The 17,869-nt window shown below is 45.3% G+C and overlaps 1 protein-coding gene across 1 annotated transcript in view; it reads right to left on the reverse strand.

Annotated features, from left to right (window-relative positions):
• Positions 1-927: 927 nt before the first annotated feature.
• The window catches only part of LPCAT2 (lysophosphatidylcholine acyltransferase 2), a 77,363-nt gene continuing 60,421 nt past the window's right edge, over positions 928-17,869 (reverse strand). Inside the window, exons 12-14 of the mRNA XM_004600665.2 lie at positions 13,514-13,612; positions 7,035-7,173; positions 928-2,894 (exon numbers count right to left, since the gene is read on the reverse strand). Of these exons, the coding sequence (XP_004600722.2) occupies positions 2,710-2,894; positions 7,035-7,173; positions 13,514-13,612 (423 nt within the window). The 3' untranslated portion in view covers positions 928-2,709. The remainder of the gene's footprint in view (positions 2,895-7,034; positions 7,174-13,513; positions 13,613-17,869) is intronic.

Here is a 17,869-nt window from a genome sequence, read left to right on the forward strand (position 1 = left end):
TGCCATCCAGGAACCTAAACCACCTCTCAGAGTCTGAAAGCGGAGTTTCCAAGTCTGGAAATCCGGCCTCCATATCGCTGAGAATTATGGAAACAGATAGACCACATACAGCGGGTAGGGTGTTTGCCTTACATGAGGCCGACCTGGGTTCGACCTCCACCCATCTCAGAAAGCCCGGCAAGCTACCAAGAGTATCCCGCCCGCACGGCAGAGCCTGGCAAGCTATTCATGGCTATTCAATATGCCAAAAATAGTAACAAAAAGTCTCACAATGGAGACATTACTAGTGCCAACTCAAGCAAACTGATGAGCAACAGGATGACAGTGACAGTGACCTTTGAAAAGGGAGGCGGTCCTTTCTCAATACCCATTCTAGGCACTACTCACTCCCAACTATCTGTCTTCACAACAATAGTGGAAGGGAGATTTACATACACATTATGCAACTGCTTGACCTATAAGCATTTACTATATCATTATCCTTCAATAGAACTGTAGTGATGGGAATTGTTATGGCACTTCGGTCTTTGGATTTGGGATTTCTCATCCTAAAGGGGAAACTATGTTTTAAAAACTATTGTTTAAAAACTTCAGTGAGCTGAACTGATTTAATGAAATTTAATTCCTTACTTTAATTCCTAAAAATGAGAAGGACTCTAAAGGGAATCTCTGTTAAGGTCACAGGAAAGTAGAGACTCCACCTGTGGGCACACTGATGCTCAAGGCATGTCCCCCTTCCATCAAGGCAACTTCTTTACAAATATTAACTATTGCCACTTTGGCTAAAATTTAAGTTTTTCATTAGAGTAAAATCATGTCTGACATTTCATGAGGCTTAAATACAAATAAGAATGATTAATCACATCCCCAAATATGCAAACTTATATTCAAACCAACATATTAAAAAGGCATATTACATTTTTCACAAAATGGCAAAGCCAGAATTTTTTAATTGATAGGAACTTCATAGAGCCAGATGTTTACTCAGGAACATAATAAGATAGAAAATATTACACTGGTGGACATGGAATTGAAAAACATAAAATCTTTAAAACCAGGAAAACAATGAAATCACTTTCAAGAGTCTCACAGAAGTTTTAAATTTACAATGCTACTTTTTTCATGATGACCATGATTAAAATGTAACTTCAAGATGATTTTAAAAAATCCTGGTACCAGAGTATGACATACATTCAACTGCATATGACAGAGATTATTTAAAACACGTACTTTCCCAATTACAAAAGTAATTGCATTTAGTTCCTTCAATGCTTTGTCTAAATGGCCTTAAAAAATGAAGCAAAACAATTAGAAACACTTAAGGATGAAATGCTTAATAAGTAAGCAACTATACAAAGACATATTTGTTATAAAATTACAATGCTATTGCTCACTACGTAAAATGAGTTTGTAATCGTGACTTGATCAAGTATAAACTCCAGCATCTCTCAACTCCAGCCTTCTTTTTTTTTTTTTTGCTTTTTTTGGGTCACACCTGGCGATGCACAGGGGTTATTCCTGGCTCTGCACTCAGGAATTACCCCTGGCCGTGCTCAGGGGACCATATGGGATGCTGGGATTTGAACCCGGGTCGGCCGCATGCAAGGCAAACGCCCTACCCGCTGTGCTATCGCTCCAGCCCCCAACTCCAGCCTTCTTAACTTCAAAATGGTTTTATAAAACTTGTCTGGAGGTGAATTACCGATGTATTCAGAAATACACCTAAGATAAAGAGTTTGAATTTAAAGGCTAAATTCAGACACAGTTTCTGTTGTCAGACTATTTCTGTTGTCAGACAACTATCAACCAATTATTTCTGTATATCATATTACCTGCTTGTTCTTTCAGCATTTCATACATAAACGATGAACAATAAACATGACAGCCAATAAGATGGCACTGAAGAAACTTATCGGTTAGCCTAAAGGAAACATTTCACTCTCAGACTCCTACCTGGGGGTTAAATATGTTTAACTCCAATTTACAAAGTGTATTTGGGATTCCCTGGCTTTTGGTTATAACTTTGATATCTCTGCATTTTCCTTGTAGATGCAAGACAAGCTCTGGAGCTTGGAAGTATACTTAATGAAACCCCTACTTGAATGACAGAAGTATATTAATTATAAAATATTATATGAATAGAGAAAATCGGATTCATTAGTAGACAACTAATGCTACACTCTGCTACAACTGCTCCCCGGCTCAAATTAAACCAAACTTGTGACAAACAATTCATCTTCTTATTAAGCAATCAATATTGAATTGTTTTCAATAAGGCAATTCCTACTTAGCCTTTGGTCATAGCAGTTATCTTTAAGACAAAGTTCTGTATCTCCAGATCAGGATAAAAGGGTAGGCTTTCCTTAAGGGATTAGAGATTAATATTAATGTATTTCCTTAGAGGAAAGTAGACTACAAAATATACTCCTTGCAGTGTGAAGTAAGTCATACCTTCATTCATTTGCTATGCAAATTAAACTGGAAAATTCATGTTTAGTACCAGTAAACCAATCAGCACATTACCATAGAACAGAAAAGAAATATTACTTGATATACACATGTGAATGGAAGCATTTTAATAAGGAAACACAAGCTTTTCTTTTTTCAGCATCATTTCAGCAACAATCACATCTGAAATACTATCAATGAAGTCTTTCTCAAGTTAAGTGAAGGCGACTTGCCCATTTTCCTTCATGGGCGTATTTGCTTTCAGTCATCTTTTTTGTCTGAGGTGCTCTCGTCATGATTTTCAGGACTGACTTTATTACTTGCAAAGGAGGGAGTTGCCTGAACTTCTTTTGGTAATGAAAACACATGGCACGTCTGGAGGTCTAAGTATGTAGTAAATATCTTGGCATATTCTGGATGCTTTAGGGCGAAACTTTTAAATTCCTCTAGAAGATGAGAAAAAAAAAATCAGTAAATTGAAGAGAGCCTTTTTTTGGCGTGACATCGATGGCCATAAAATTTCTGCAGAATTTGGTCACTCAATTCCCATAAAGTACTGCCACACTTTGGAAGAGAGTGCGTTTCCATGTTCCCGTCAATCTGGAGGTACACACACTCCAAGACCCAGTCACTCTATTCCAAGGGCTACATCCTAGGGAAATGGGCGAAACTGTGTCTGAAAACATGCAGGGGAGTGCTCAGAGCAATATTGCTCATGAAAGGAAAGGGAAACACTCAGATGCCATGAGTGTGCCAAGGGTGCCTTGTTTGTGGAATATTATGCCCTATGGTCATAAAAATATAATTTTTATTTACATAATTTATCTGCCTTGTTATCAGCCTTGTGATAACAATGCAGATAGAATCTGAGAGCATAATATTGAATGAAAATGACAGACATGAAAGTATATATGCATATTCTTTCATATGTACTCATACATATATACATATGTATGAGGCCATTCTATCAAGTTCAAAAAAAATTTTTTTTGGATGGGATGGGGAAGGACACAGCTGGCAGTGCTGAGGACTTACTCCTGGCTCTGCACTCAGGGTTCTCAGGGTGTGTGGGGCCACTCCTGGGAATACTTGGTCAATCAGGCTGGCAGTTCAATGTTGGGGCTGGCTGCTCAGGCCTAGCAGTGCCAGGCCACTAGGGCCGGGGACAGAACTTGGGTCCTCAAACCCACAAAGCTGACCCCTGAGCACCTCCCCAGCCTAAAGTTCCATTTATTTGTTTTGTTTCATTTTTTTTTTTGGGGGGGGAGTGCATGGAAAGGCACACACATGGTTGTGCTCAGGACTTACTCCTGGTTCTGGACTCTGGGATCATTCCTGGTGGGATCTGGGGAATCATATGTGGTGCTGGGGACTGAACCTGGCTCGGCCGTGTGCAAGGCAAGCGTCTCACCTCCTGAACTCTCTCTCTGGCTCCTAAGGATCCATTTATTGACCAAAGTAGTTGCTACATACGTCCCATTTATAAAACTTCACCACGCTCTGTATTTTTTGGTGTTCTGAATATTTTTTGTAATAAAAATGATTTAAACATTTCAAGTACTGGGGCTGGAGTGATAGCACAGCGGGTAGGGTATTTACCTTGCATGCGGCCGACCCGGGTTAGATCCCCAGCATTCCATATGGGCCCCCAAGCACCACCAGGAGTAATTCCTGAGTGCATGAGCCAGGAGTAACCCCTGTGCATCACCAGGTGTGACCCTCCCCCCCCCCAAAAAAAAAAGCAAAAATAAATAAATAAATAATTTCAATTACCCAGGGCCTTCTATAACTGGCTTTTGAAGTACAGTATAATCTAGAAACGTAAAGCCTTAAAAAGCCAAACCTGGACCGAGATAATACAGGTACTTGCTTAGCATGCAGCTAACACTGGTTTGATCCATGTCATATAGTTGCTCAAGTACCACCAGGAATGAACTCTGAGCACAGAGCTAGACTTAAGCCCTGAGTACTGCTCGGGGTGGTCAAACCCTACCCTCCATGTTCTGCTCCCTACTCCCCACCTCCAATAAAACTGCGATGCTGCTTGCTGGTGGCCAAGGCCAGTGTTACCCACCACAGAGTCAGCATCTCATGGGGCTCTATGTGGCAGACAGACTTGGACTACTCCAGTGTCCTAGATTTAGGAACTGAGGAAGAGGCAGAGGGAATGGGATCACGACATGTTAACCATCCGTATTTGAATCTCAACCTCAGGAACCTGGACCTTTGGAAATAGAATGCTCCCCTCAATTGTGGATGTTCTCTAGCTTCTCCGGTTTGGAATGGCGCACACATATATAGCAAAGGGAGCAGTGCTAACTCTGCTTGCTACTTGACTCTCCAATCCAATGTCCTATTTCTATCCACTTCTTTTCTTTTTTCTTTTTTAATTAATTAATTTATTATTATTTTTTGCTTTTTGGGTCACACCCGGTGATGCACAGGGGTTACTCCTGGCTCATGCACTCAGGAATTACACCTAGCGGTGCTTGGGGGACCATACGAGATGCTGAGAATCGAACCCAGGTTGGCCGCGTGCAAGGCAAACGCCCTGCCCGCTGTGCTATTGCTCCAGCTTAATACTTATTCTTTTATGAAATTTTACTTAAATGCTTTAAATGTGTGTGTGTGTGTGTGTGTGTGTGTGTGTGTGTCTGTGTGTAAAGAGGATTTGCTTAAGTGGGGAAAGGAAGATGATTCTGGGAACTCTCAAAAGAAAAAGACTAAATTCCGAAAACACTCCTGGTGGGAAAGGTGCAGTAACTGTATGCCAAGAGCAGAAATACAACACAATGTAGTCATGCCATCTCAATATTAAAAAATCTTTTTAAACCACAATGGTAATTGCCCTAAAATATTATAAAAAAATAGGGCCAGAGAGGGGCTGAAGAGATAGTGCATTGGATGGGTACAACAACAGCTTCAATTCTAGCAGTTCATGGAGTCCCCCTGAGCACAGAGCCAGGTGTGGCCCACCCCTAACCCCCTCAAAAAAAGGAAGACCAAAATGGGGCCAGAGAGATAGTATGGAGTAAGGGACTTGCCATGAACGTTGCTGACCCCAGTTTGGTCCACAACAGTCAGGAATGACCCCCGGGCAGAGAGCCACGTTTAAATACTGAGCAATGCTGAATATGGCCAAAAATAAACAAATAAATTATTTAAATGACAGAGAGGTAGAGGGGGTAAGGCACCTGCCTTATACACAGCCAGTCCCAATTCAATTCCTGGTACCACACGGTCCCCTGAGCACTGCCAGGAGTGATCCTGAACACCGACTAAGGTTGAGCAATGCTGAATGTGGCTCCAAATAAAATGACTAGAAAAAAAATTATGAGGACCCTGTCATCAATGATAGTGTAGGTTTCCATTAAAACAATTATTCCAACTTGTCTTCCAGCACAATAAAGAGTCTTATTTATGAAAGGGAAATTGTCAGAGGATGCGGTATTCATGGAGTTTATGACTCATAAGTGTGTACTTTCCATATTTATTCCTCTCTATTTAAAAGAAGATTAACTCAATGGAGTAAGTGCCTGAGGCACTTAATTATCTAAAACCAAAGAAAGGGCAACAAAAATACCAGTAACTAAAATCAGAGAGTAAGAGAAACTGTAATCTCATCCCCTGGCTCCATGAACACTAGCAAGCTGAAACTCTTCGAAGACCCTCAGGAAAGATTGCTGAAGACAAATTCCCCTCCAGGGGAAAGCAAAATACCAGGGAAGAAGGGCTGAACGGGCACGGGTGGCCATACCCAAACTCAGCCCAGGAAACTGCCATGGAGGACTTCCGGCTGACATGGGGCTCAAGGACCACGATGGGGGACAGCAGGGGATAGACATGAGGCCCAGTGGGAACGGCACGGATCCCAGCTACTGGGAGGAAGGTTGGTCGTGGGTGAATGGGACTCACTACTTGACCACAAGGTCATCTTCCACCCTGGCCCCGACCTCCACAGGACCTGGGACTGTGAAGGTCCCCGAAGAGGCAAGACCATCATGGTCTTGCTTCCATCCTCACTACAGCTGTCTCAGGCCATGGCCCTCCCCCGTGGCTGCAACTCAGTCTTGTTAACTCGCTTGCTTGCGTGGCCCCATGGCCAATGGAGAGGAAAGAGGGCAGGGGCAGCAGATTAGAGAGAGAAGTGAGCCACTGACCAAGGTGTGGAGGTCAGCGGCACTGGCAGCAAAGTCAGACTGTCTTGGCTTTGGATTCCTGGCTCTGACACACCCTCTAGCTGGATGAACCTGCGCGAGTTGAATTCTTTGCATCTCAGTTAAATAAGAATGAGGAAGACTAAGTAAGCTGATTGTAATGACTGAGTTTATATATACACAGAGAGAGAGAGAGAAAGAGAGAGAGAGTTTTATATATGTTTTGAAGAGTGCTCGGCATAAAGTACGTCCTTATTAATTGGCTGTGGCTAAAACCACTAACATTACTATTATTTCTGTCATTATCTCTATTACTATTGTTTTTACTATTAATATGAGCAGTGCAGGGAAACAGCACCCTCCTATGAAGGCCCATTCAGTCTGGATGTGGTCCTTAAGAACAGAACCAGGAGCCAACTTGCTACTCACCGTAGGACACCGTGGAATCTCCCTGAGCTATTTCCTTGAAGAGCCCAGAAACATCCAGGTCAGGAACTCCGAGGGAAGCCTGTAGGATGGTGGAGAATTCCTCTTCTGATATTAAGCCATCTTCATCCATATCGAAGAGCTGAAGGAAAAAAGAAAAAGCATTCAAACTAGCTCCATTAGGGCGATACTGAAACGTCATAGTCTTGGAAAATTAATTATATATATATATATATACATATATATATATATAGGGGTGGGGAGCATACCCAACAGTGCTCAGGACTTACTCCTGGCTCTGTGCTCTGATAGCACAGAGAGCTCTGTGATCACTCCTGACAGGTTCCAGGGACTACCTGGTGTGCCAGGGATTGAACCTGGGTTGGCTGCGTGTAGGGCAAGCACTCTATCTGCTGTACTAGTGCTCCAGCCCCAGAAAGCAAACTTTAAAAATGCAAATACATATTCACCAGAAGCCAGGGATCTGTTCATGAAGAAGGGAGGGTCTTTGCTGCCCTCGCATTACATATCATGGAGTGCTGGAAAGAGAACAGATATTCCTGGAATAAGACAAGGTCCGGCCCATGATTGTCTGGGCATAGGGGAAATAAGATGGAAGCAGGAATGAAACCACGATGGAGATATAATGCCTCACCCACCCCTGTGAGACTCTAATCACAGGACAAGTAGTGAGAGTCCAGGTCAAGTAGTGAGAGTGTAGGTGAGTGAATGTTTTGAGGCAGAGTGTGGAGGCAGAAGGTGGACAAGATCGAGAGAGGCTGGAAAACCCAGAAAGAATCAGGTGGAGAAGTGGAAAGCTAAGAAGGGACAGGATTGGGGCTGGAGTGATAGCACAGCAGGTAGGACGTTTGCCTTGCATGCGGCCAACCCGGGTTCAATTCCCAGCATCCCATATGGTCCTCTGAGCACCGCCAGGAGTGATTCCTGAGTGCAGAGCCGGGAGTAACCCCTGAGCATTGCTGGGTGTGACCCAAAAAGCCAAAAAAAAAAAAAAAGAAGAAGGAACAGGATTAATATGGAAGCAAAGACCAGGTCTGCCCATTAGTTATAGATAAAGGATGGGGAGGGAAGGAGTCAAAGATGGTGGAGCGTTTCTAGTTTGGGCCACTGGGTGAAAAGTGGGTTACATTCCCAGGAATGGAGCTCAGGAGATAAAAAGTTGGAGTCAGGTAGCCCAATTTTGAGAGAGTGGTACCAGAAAGAAGGAAGCAACTCCTGAGCATTGCCTCCTCAGATCAGGAGGGTGATGCAGTTTAAACTATGAACCCAGATAAGAACTGGAACTATGGGTGTGTGGGCACTCATCTGTAGAGGATGTGCAAAAAAAGGCAGGCAAATCCCTGGGAACAGCAAGAGGGGGATGTGTGGAAGAAGGAGGAACTGGCCAGAGAGTTTCAGAAAAGTGGTCTCTGAGATGGGGAACAGAGATGTGCATGCATCTTGGAAGTCAGCGAAGGGCTTTCAGAAAACACAGTGGGACCAGCCAACGGTGAAATGCCATCGAAAGGCCAAGCAAGAAGCAGAGTCTCGCTGGCTCTGGTAGCTGGGAGATGCTGGCAACATCTGCAAACCAAGTTTCAGGAAGTGGGAGTCAGATGAAGGGGAATCACAGAGTGGCTGGGGAGGAGGAGGGAAGAGACAAGACCGGGCTCGGGAGAAATGATGGGAAGGACAGGCCATGAGACAGCACAGGGGTTAGGGTACATGCACCTGCCCTGGGCTCCATTACTGGCAACACACAGCCTCTTCAGCAGCACTGGGTGTGGTCCTGAGGTCCACCCAGCCCCAGCACTGCCAGGGCAGCCCTGGTGGTCTCCAGCACAGCAGAGCCTGAGCAACACCACAGCCTTGAGCCTGAACACTGCACACTGGCCCTGCTGGTGGTGTTATGTATGATAGAGTGTGTCTGTCTCACACTCCTGCCTGTTCCCTTCTACCTGTAAACACATTCAATTCCTTCCTTCCTAGGGGCAGCCTCCATTTGTGCTTACTACCTTTATTGCCTTTGCTTTGTCCATAATTTCTACCTGGATACAATTCCTGGGAAAAAAGAGGAATGATGGACAAAGGCAGTAGCAGTATGAGACGGACAGAAAGGCAGCAGTGAAACAGGATAGTGGATAAGTCTCTGAATCCAAAATCTTTTCCTAACTATTACACTTTTTTAAATGACATAAGCACTTACCTATTATGTTTTTTCATAAAAAAAATCACCTCTCCCACCCCATCCTCTTTCTCTTCAGATAACAGTTATATTATCAATATCATTTACTCTTTCTAAATTTTTCTCTTGTTCATTCATTTTGCATTTTTTTTGTACACACATAGATGAAGTCATCCAAGTCTTCTCCCACTAGACTTATTCTGTTTTGCATAATTCCCTCAAGTTCCTTATGTCTTGTTGTGAATGGCAAATTTTCATCTTTTCTGGTAGTTGAATAGCAGCATGCCAGCATAGATGAAATATACAATAAAATATACCACATCTTTATCCAGTCACCCATCAACAGGCACCTTAGTTGCTGCCAAATCTTAGCTTCACATTGCAATAAAGACTGCCGTGGGCACAATTTTTGGGGCTAACACATTCATATTTTTTGGGTAAACACCCCAAAAGTAGTACTACTGGATCTAATAGAAGCTTTCTCATTAGCTTCTTTAAAAAGCTCAGTGGCATTTTCCAAAATTCTTGCACGAATATCCATTCCTACAAGCACTTTTTCTGGACCGACACTGATCAGAAATGTAGACCTCACTTTACGAGGAGAAAGCTGGGCCACCAGGCAGTTGGGTCACCTCCCAGGTCACATGACTTGTGAGTGACAGAGCTGGCCAGCAAACCTCAGCAGAGAGTATCTAGAGCTCTGGCTCTCAGAGTTTGAACCTCTGCTCAAACTGATCAGAAGTGGAGGGGGAAGAAAAAAAACAAAAGCATGAGCTAAGTAAGGCCTGACGAAAGGAACAATAAGCAAACATGGACTAACATTTCCACTGCCCGCTGGGATGGGAGGAGGAGGGTAAACACCAGCAAACTGATGGGTTTGCCGCCCCCAGCTGGGAGCAAGCTGACTCCCGACTCCGAGTCCATTTTCCACCTCTCAGGCCCTAAGGAGGGGAGGAGAGAGGTGGGAAAGAAGAAGGGAGCTGGAAGTTGCTCTCACCAGAGGCAACCCCAGGCCTCTGGTTGGGCCTTGAATATCAGTCAGTGTGTGCCGGGCTGGGTCACCTCCTCCTGGGCTCTGGACTCTGGTAAGATCTCCCACTGAGAAGCAGCTCTGAGCCCCTTCTCTGTCTAGTCCGCAATCTAACTCTCCAGGGACCCAAGGGCCTCACTTCTTTAAAGCTCCCTTCAGGTATCCACACTGAGCCCTGACTTCCTCCATCCTTTGTCACAGCTCCCCCAGATTGTGCCCCTCGAAGACACCCTCCTATCTTTTTTTCCTCACTGACTATCACTCTCAATACACTCGCCGCAGCCAAGTGCCAGGATCTCCAGTCAATTCTGTGCTCTGGGCTCTGGGAGAAAGCAAAACACCCCGTTATCTTTTTTTTTTCTTTTTGGGTCACACCTGGCGATGCACAGGGGTTACTCCTGGCTCTGCACTTAGGAATTACCCCTGGTGGTGCTCAGGGGACCATATGGGATGCTCGGAATTGAACCCAGGTCGGCCATGTGCAAGGCAAACGCCCTACCCGCTGTGCTATCACTCCAGCCCCCACACCCTGTTATCTTCAAGAATGGGGAATGGAGCACTCCCCGTTGCCTAGGAACCCCCCTCCCCACCCCCTGAGACCCCCCCCAGAACCCCCCCTCCTCCCTGTCCCGAGCACTCTTAAATAGAAACATCCTGTCTGGTCGGCACATAACCCGGGACCATTTGGCCCGTCTGGAATGTGCACGAAGGAAGAGTTGAAGCTTGCTCAGTCTAACTGCGATGCCCGAGGGGAGAGTGTGGGCAACGCCTGCAGCTGGGGGTCTAGAGCTGCCAGGACCCAGTCTTCCCTGGAGCCCACTGCACAGCTGCCAGCTCACCCTCAGCCACAGACTGCCTGCCCCTGGCACCCAACTGGAGGACTCTGACTAATCTGCTTCCACCTCTAAAGGTCACTGTGGCGATGAAAGGAGATCAAAGGCAGGAAAGAAAGAGCGCTATGCTCCCCCGGCCTCCTGAGAAAAAAAAGGAGGTGACGGATCCTCGGAATCCCAAATCCTCCTGCGCCTCCAAACATTTTCAACAGCACAGCCCACCTGAGGACGAAGTCTGGGAAGTACCTATTGTGAGCCTGACCCTGGCCTTACTGGAAAGAAAGAGCTAATGATAGTTTCGGTTCTTCCCTGCTTCTCCCCCAAACCAAAGTCTAGGCTAGATAAAAATCTCACAACTTCTCTCAAAACAATAATTACCGTGATGAGGGAACCAAATTCTTGATCAGGCCTTTCATTGGTAAACCGAAAGCGACCATTTGTCCAGCTGAACCTATCATTACACGTGCATTCCCAAGACAGAAACAGAACTATCTGGGTCGGAATAAGTGAGCGATGTGTGTCATTTTAGGGTTGGTGATGAGTAAGTTTGCAAAAGCCAAAAGTTTTCAACTTGGAGGGAATTTCTGGCCCCTGCTTTAGGACCATCGGCCGAGAATCAGGTCTTTCGATTCTTTAGGTTGAGCAGCTAACTCCACGGAAACCAGTCTGAAACAAAACGAGGACTTGGGGACTCCTCTGCCACTGATGGGATGGGGTGACACCCCCAGGAGGTCCTCGGTGGTCTTTGGGAAATTGAGAACATATTCTTGGAAGAAGAGAGTCTTTCTGGATCATGGAAGGAAATAAACATGCTGGGGTCTGGCAGGAATGTGAGAGAAAACCAGGATGGGTAAGAGCAGAAACAGGGTTCAGGAAAAGTCCTCACTTGTTAAGTCAGATGGAGACAGAGACCAGCAAGTGGCAGAAGGACCCAGAAATACACAAAGTCTGGAGGGGGGAGGCAGGTAAACGATGGGCCTTTTCCCCACATTTATACTGGCTCATTAGTAGAAATTTTGGTGCATCAAATTAAAATAAATAAATAAATTTAATTCTTCCTTTGTTCTTTTGATGGGCTGGAGCGATAGCACAGCAGGTAGGGCATTTGCCTTGCACGCGGCCAACCTGAGTTCGATTCTTCTGCTCCTCTTGGACAGCCTGACAACCTACCCATGGCGTATTTGATATGCCAAAGACAGTAACAGCAAGTCTCACAATGGAGACATTACTGGTGCCCGCTCGAGGAAGTCGATGAGCAACGGGATGACAGTGAACTTTAAGTGACAAAACCCCAAGTGTACTGGGTAAATTCAATGCATTCTAATATAACCAAACGATTGCTAAGACTTCTAAACATCTTAACATTTTGATCTTGAAATGTCTTCTATGTCCTGAGTATTACTATCTCCACTTTTCTTTTACTTTCAATTGATTGAGGTTCTGTGATGGATACCTCCTCGTTCCATGCATATGAATGCTTCTTCCGCCAAACACTCCTCCACTAATGATGGGAACACCCCACCACCATATACCCACTAGGTGAAGCCCTGTCCAAGGCAGAAGAATGGATAAAATGAAGCACATTTCAGCACCTCCCACAACATTCATTCCCTCAGAAAAATACCACTTGAAACACCTCTGCCACGCAGAGTGAAAAAATGAAGGGCAGAGTAGAACTGTTGGCACAGTGAATTAAGATGCATCTTAGAGGGGGATGTTCATATATAAACCTCACTTTGCGGCTCTCAAAATGGAGAGGCTGAAAATAAATCACGTTTTTTGTTTTGTTTTGTTTTGTTTTGGGGCCACATTTGGTGGTGCTTAGGGCTTACTCCTGGCTCTGCACTCAGGGATCATTCTTTTCTCTTTTTTTTTTGCTTCTTGGGTCACTCTTGGTGATGCTCAGGGGTTACTCCTGGCTCTGCACTCAGGAATTACTCCTGGAGCTGCTCAGGGGACCCTATGGGATGCCGGGGGTTGAACCCAGGTAGGCATCCGCCCTACCTGCTGTGCCCTATCACTCCAACCCTCAGTCTTAGCAGAGCTGGGGTGGGGGGTCATTCTATGTAGTGCCAGGGACTCAACTTGGGTCCACTGCATACGAGACAAGTGCCTTACCCTCTGTGATATCTCTCTCTCCAGCCCTAAGAAACACTGTTTTAAGGTAATTTGTAGAATCTCCTGCTCCAGGAACTAGGCTGCTTTTCCAAGACATCTTTTTTTCTTTTTTTCCTTTTTTTTTTCTATTTGCTTAAACGGATGCTTGTGTTTTCCTGAGCCTCAGCAGCAATCGCCTTAATCACATTACCCTGTGGATGTGTCACAGCGGATCTATAAACACACTTAATAGATTTAGGGGTTTTCAAATAATATGTTTAGAGTCAACACTCGTTTGCCCGGCAGACCGCAATGCTCTCAGTGGGGTTGACAGTACCTTAAATGCCACCTGGATGATCTCCTCTGTGTTGGCAGGGTTGCACAGGACAGCCAGGCCGATCACATACTCGCGGAAGTCAATACTGCCATCTCGGTTCTGGGAAAGGGAGGGAGGAATGGGTGAGCAGCTGGACGACAGGAATCATTGCCCACAAGGTGGAAGGCAGGTGAGCTGAAGCTCACCTCACCCCCACAGGGAGCTGACTCAGAAGCAAAGCTCTTCCTGAGGTGGAAACGGCGGGCAAGTAGCCCAGGCTTTCCCATCTCAGAAAGAAAACAGAATTCTTCTTCTGTTTGTTTTGGGGCCACAGCTGGCAGTGCTCAGGGCTTAGTCCTGACCATGCTCTCAGGGATCACTCTTTGTTTTTTATTTTTTTATTTTATTTTATTTTATTTTATTTTATTTTTGCTTTTTGGGTCACACCCAGCAATGCTCAGGGGTTATTCCTGGCTTTGTACTCAGGAATTACTCCTGGCAGTGCTTGGGGGACCATATGGGATGCCAGGGATCGAACCCGGGTCGGCCGCGTGCAAGACAAACGCCCTACCCTCTATGCTATCGCTCTGGCCCCAGGGATCACTCTTTGGTAGGCATCAGGGCACCCTATACAGTGCTGGGGATTGAACCCAGGTCAGGTCGGCAGCCTGCAAGGCAAGTGCTCTCCTTGCTCTACTATCACTCCACCTCCCCTGGAAAACACACTTCTGTTTAGCAGTATGTGTCAGCACCACAACTGAAGTTGGCTCCGCCATGACGGCCCACACTCGTGGGCCAGCAAAAGTGACTGGTCAACCTCCACAGGTTGAACAAGGAAGGAAAAGGAGAAGGGCAAGTTTGAGGCGATGATTGCCCGTCCTTCCTTCCTCACTCCCTCCATCCTTCTTTCCTTCTTTTCTCCCTTGTATTATGTGCAATAAGCCAAGAGCATCTGAAAAATTGACAAGGCCACTTTGGTAGTCCTTTGTGATTATCAGGCCCCAAGAGATCCTATATCTCTAAGCCACAGAAAATAAAACCAAATTTGTACAAAATTTATATCTACAAACCTCAGGAGGTATCTTATGAGAACAATATAAAACAGGAAGTGATCATTCTAATCCATCCTGGCCAAATGCAGTTTCCTCTACACACTAAATATTCACCTAGACAAGAGACATAGAGAGGAGGAAATAAGGAGAGGGAGAGAGAGAGAGAGAGAGACAGAGAGACAGAGACAGAGACACACAGACGAAGACAAAGAGAGAGACAGAGAGAGAAAGGAGGCATGGCAGAGGAAGGAAGGGCTGAAGGAGGATAGAGGAGCCAAAGAACTGAAGAGAAGAAAGAGCAAATGAGATGGCCACGAAGGGAAAGGGCTGGAGGGGTGGGGAGGCAGTGGCAAAAACCGAACAAGCACTGTGATTCTCACCCCACGGGTTAGAGGCAGCTGCAAAATCTTCAAGTGATAAATTCCAAGATAATCTATGAACTAGCAACAACAAAGTGGGTGCAGTACTTGACAGATGAACAAAAATGCCTGGCATTCACGAAGATTTCATAGGCGTGAAGTCTTCGCTTCAAAGTATTGACACGGCAACCATCAAGAGTGTGTTCGTGGCATGCTATTCCCACCGCCACCACTGACATGCAGATTCTAAAACAACGCTCCCCTGTTCTCAGACACTTATTCTGCTTCTTGAGGTTCACTTTAAGACGCCAAGGGGGGGCCAGAGGAATAGTACAGAGGTTACGGTATTTGCCTTGTGTGAGACTGATCCCAGTTTAATTCTCTCCCGAGCACCCTCAGGAGTGATCCCTAAACATAGAGCCAAGAGGAAGTCCTGAGCACTGCTGATGTGGACCCCCCAACCCAACCCCCCGCTAAACAATAAAACACAAAGGTATGTGTTCTTGACTGGGCCATGGTGAAGGGGAGGCCATGAAATCTGTCAAATGGGGTGAGTATCTTATATACCCATTTCCTAGGGGAAAGAAGGGAGAAATGGAGCCACACACATTGGTGCTCAGGGAACACTCCAGGCTCAGTACTTGGGGATCATGCATAGTGGGACCATGCAGTGCTGGGGATTGGACCTGGGCCTCTAGCATGCAAAGCATATGCTCCAGCCCTTTGAGTCAGGTCCCTGGTCTCAAATTACATAACTTTGATCATCTTTTCAAAGCAAACAAGACTTGAGAGGTGAAGAATCACTTTCGTGTGTGTGAGTATGTGTGTGTGTGTGTGTGTGTGTGTCTGAGAGAGAGACAGACAGACAGAGAGACAGAGAAAGAGAGAAAACAGTGAGCAAGGCCTTTGCCTTGTCTGCAGTCAAGCAGACTTTAATTCCTAGTACCACAAATAGTCCCCTGAGCACTGCCAGGAGAGATCCCTGAGCAGAGAGCCAGGAATATGCCCTGAACACCATCGGATGTGACCTAAAAAACCAAAAAACCAAAACCAAAAAAAGAAAAGAAAAGAAAAGGATCCATTTTAAGCAACCAGTTTGATGTGTTTTTGGCAAGGCATCCACCAGGGAAACCATCACCATTCATTTTGACACCATTTTCATCACCCCAGAAGCATCCAAGAAGGTGGAGTTTCCTTCTTGGGCCCCAAGCTTTCCATTTACTCTCTCAGACGCTGTGAGCTGTTTCCCATTAGCCTCTGAGGGCGAGCAGCTTACTGAACCACAGATACCTTGCTTGACATAGGGGCATTTCCTCTGTTCCTGGCCGTCTCACTGACCACAAGGATGTCAGGAGTCAAAGCTCTGAAGATTAGCCATCAGGGTGAGCCCTGGGCACTCTGAAAGTTCATGATTGGGAACACTCCTTTGGACTTATAAAATCTTCATTGTGAAACATCCAGTTTTTTAAGACTCCTGGACAAAGGCGCTATCATCCACTCTTCAGCAAAAGGGAAATAAATGTAAATGAGCCCTAATACCACCACTATTCACAAACAAACTCCATGTCCTGGAGTTCTGGACCCTGTTTTTCACGAACAACCTTATGTTGGAAGGGTTTTCACTGACAAGAGAACGTTAAGAAAACTTGAGAAAGTTGAAAACTATGAGAAATTATGTCAATTTTCCTAATTATACAAAGGAGGGAAAGTACCATGGAAGTTATTCTGGGAGATTTTATGACTGAAATAATAAAAATTATCTTATTGGGCTAAAGAGGTAATACAGGAATTTAGGTATTTGCCTGCACTTAAAGGGTCCTGGTTCAATCCCAGCATCCCATATGGTCCCCTGAGCACTGCCAGGAGTGATCCCTGAGCACAGAGCCAGGATAAGCCATGAGTACCACCAGGTGGGGCCCAAACGACACCACCTCCCCTCAATATTATATCGTCAGGGTTCAACTGGAAGGAATCTCAGAAAACACACAATTTCATCTTTGCTAAAGAATAACCAGAGACATAATATTTATTTAACTCACTATTGCCTTATCTACAGTGAACATTGAGATACCCCAACCATTCAAACTTGAGCCACAGCTTGGTAAAATATTTTCCATTTTATACAAAAGTCCAAAACTCCACAGGATCAACAGGAAGTCTTGGCGACTCATTCACACATGGTGCATCTGCAATTCCAGGAAGAGCTCCTGGTGCCTGCCTCGCACCTGATTCTCAGCTCTGGCTCTTTTAGATGCCTTCATAAATGAATTTCTTAGCTTTTTCTTTTTTAACCCAGGGTCTCACACATGCTAGGCATGAATGCTACCATCAATCCACACTGTAGTCTCACCCAGTGATTTTATTCACATAGACACAGATACTTATTTTCAATCTAGCAACTTGTTTAATTTCTTGGGGGGGGAGTCATACCCAGCAGTGCTCAAAGGCTATTCTGGAAACAGCAGTCAACCACATGCAAGATAAGCACTTATCTCTTGTACTCTCTCTCCCTGGCCTTCAGGATAGCTACTCTTTTTTGGGGGGGTCACACCTGGCGATGCACAGGGGTTACTCCTGGCTCTGCACTCAGGAATTACTCCTGGCGGTGCTCAGGGGACCATATGGGATGCTGGGGATCGAACCCGGGTCAGCCGGGTGTAAGGCAAACGCCCTACCCGTTGTGCTAAGGATAGCTACTCTTTAGGAGAGCTTTTTTTTAAATTTATTTTTTTGGTTTTTGGGTCACACCCGGCGATGCACAGGGGTCACTCCTGGCTCTTCACTCAGGAATCACCCCTGGCGGTGCTCAGGGAACCATATGGGATGCTGGGATTCGAACCCGGGTCGGCCGCGTGCAAGGCAAACGCCCTACCCGCTGTGCTATCTCTCCAGCCCCATCTTTAGGAGAGCTTTAAATATATTTTGCAGTGGTAAACTTTCAGAGATAGGATTCTTTTTCTTTTTCA

This window comes from Sorex araneus, chromosome 8 (genome assembly GCF_027595985.1).
Source record: "Sorex araneus isolate mSorAra2 chromosome 8, mSorAra2.pri, whole genome shotgun sequence".
NCBI lineage: Eukaryota > Metazoa > Chordata > Mammalia > Eulipotyphla > Soricidae > Sorex > Sorex araneus.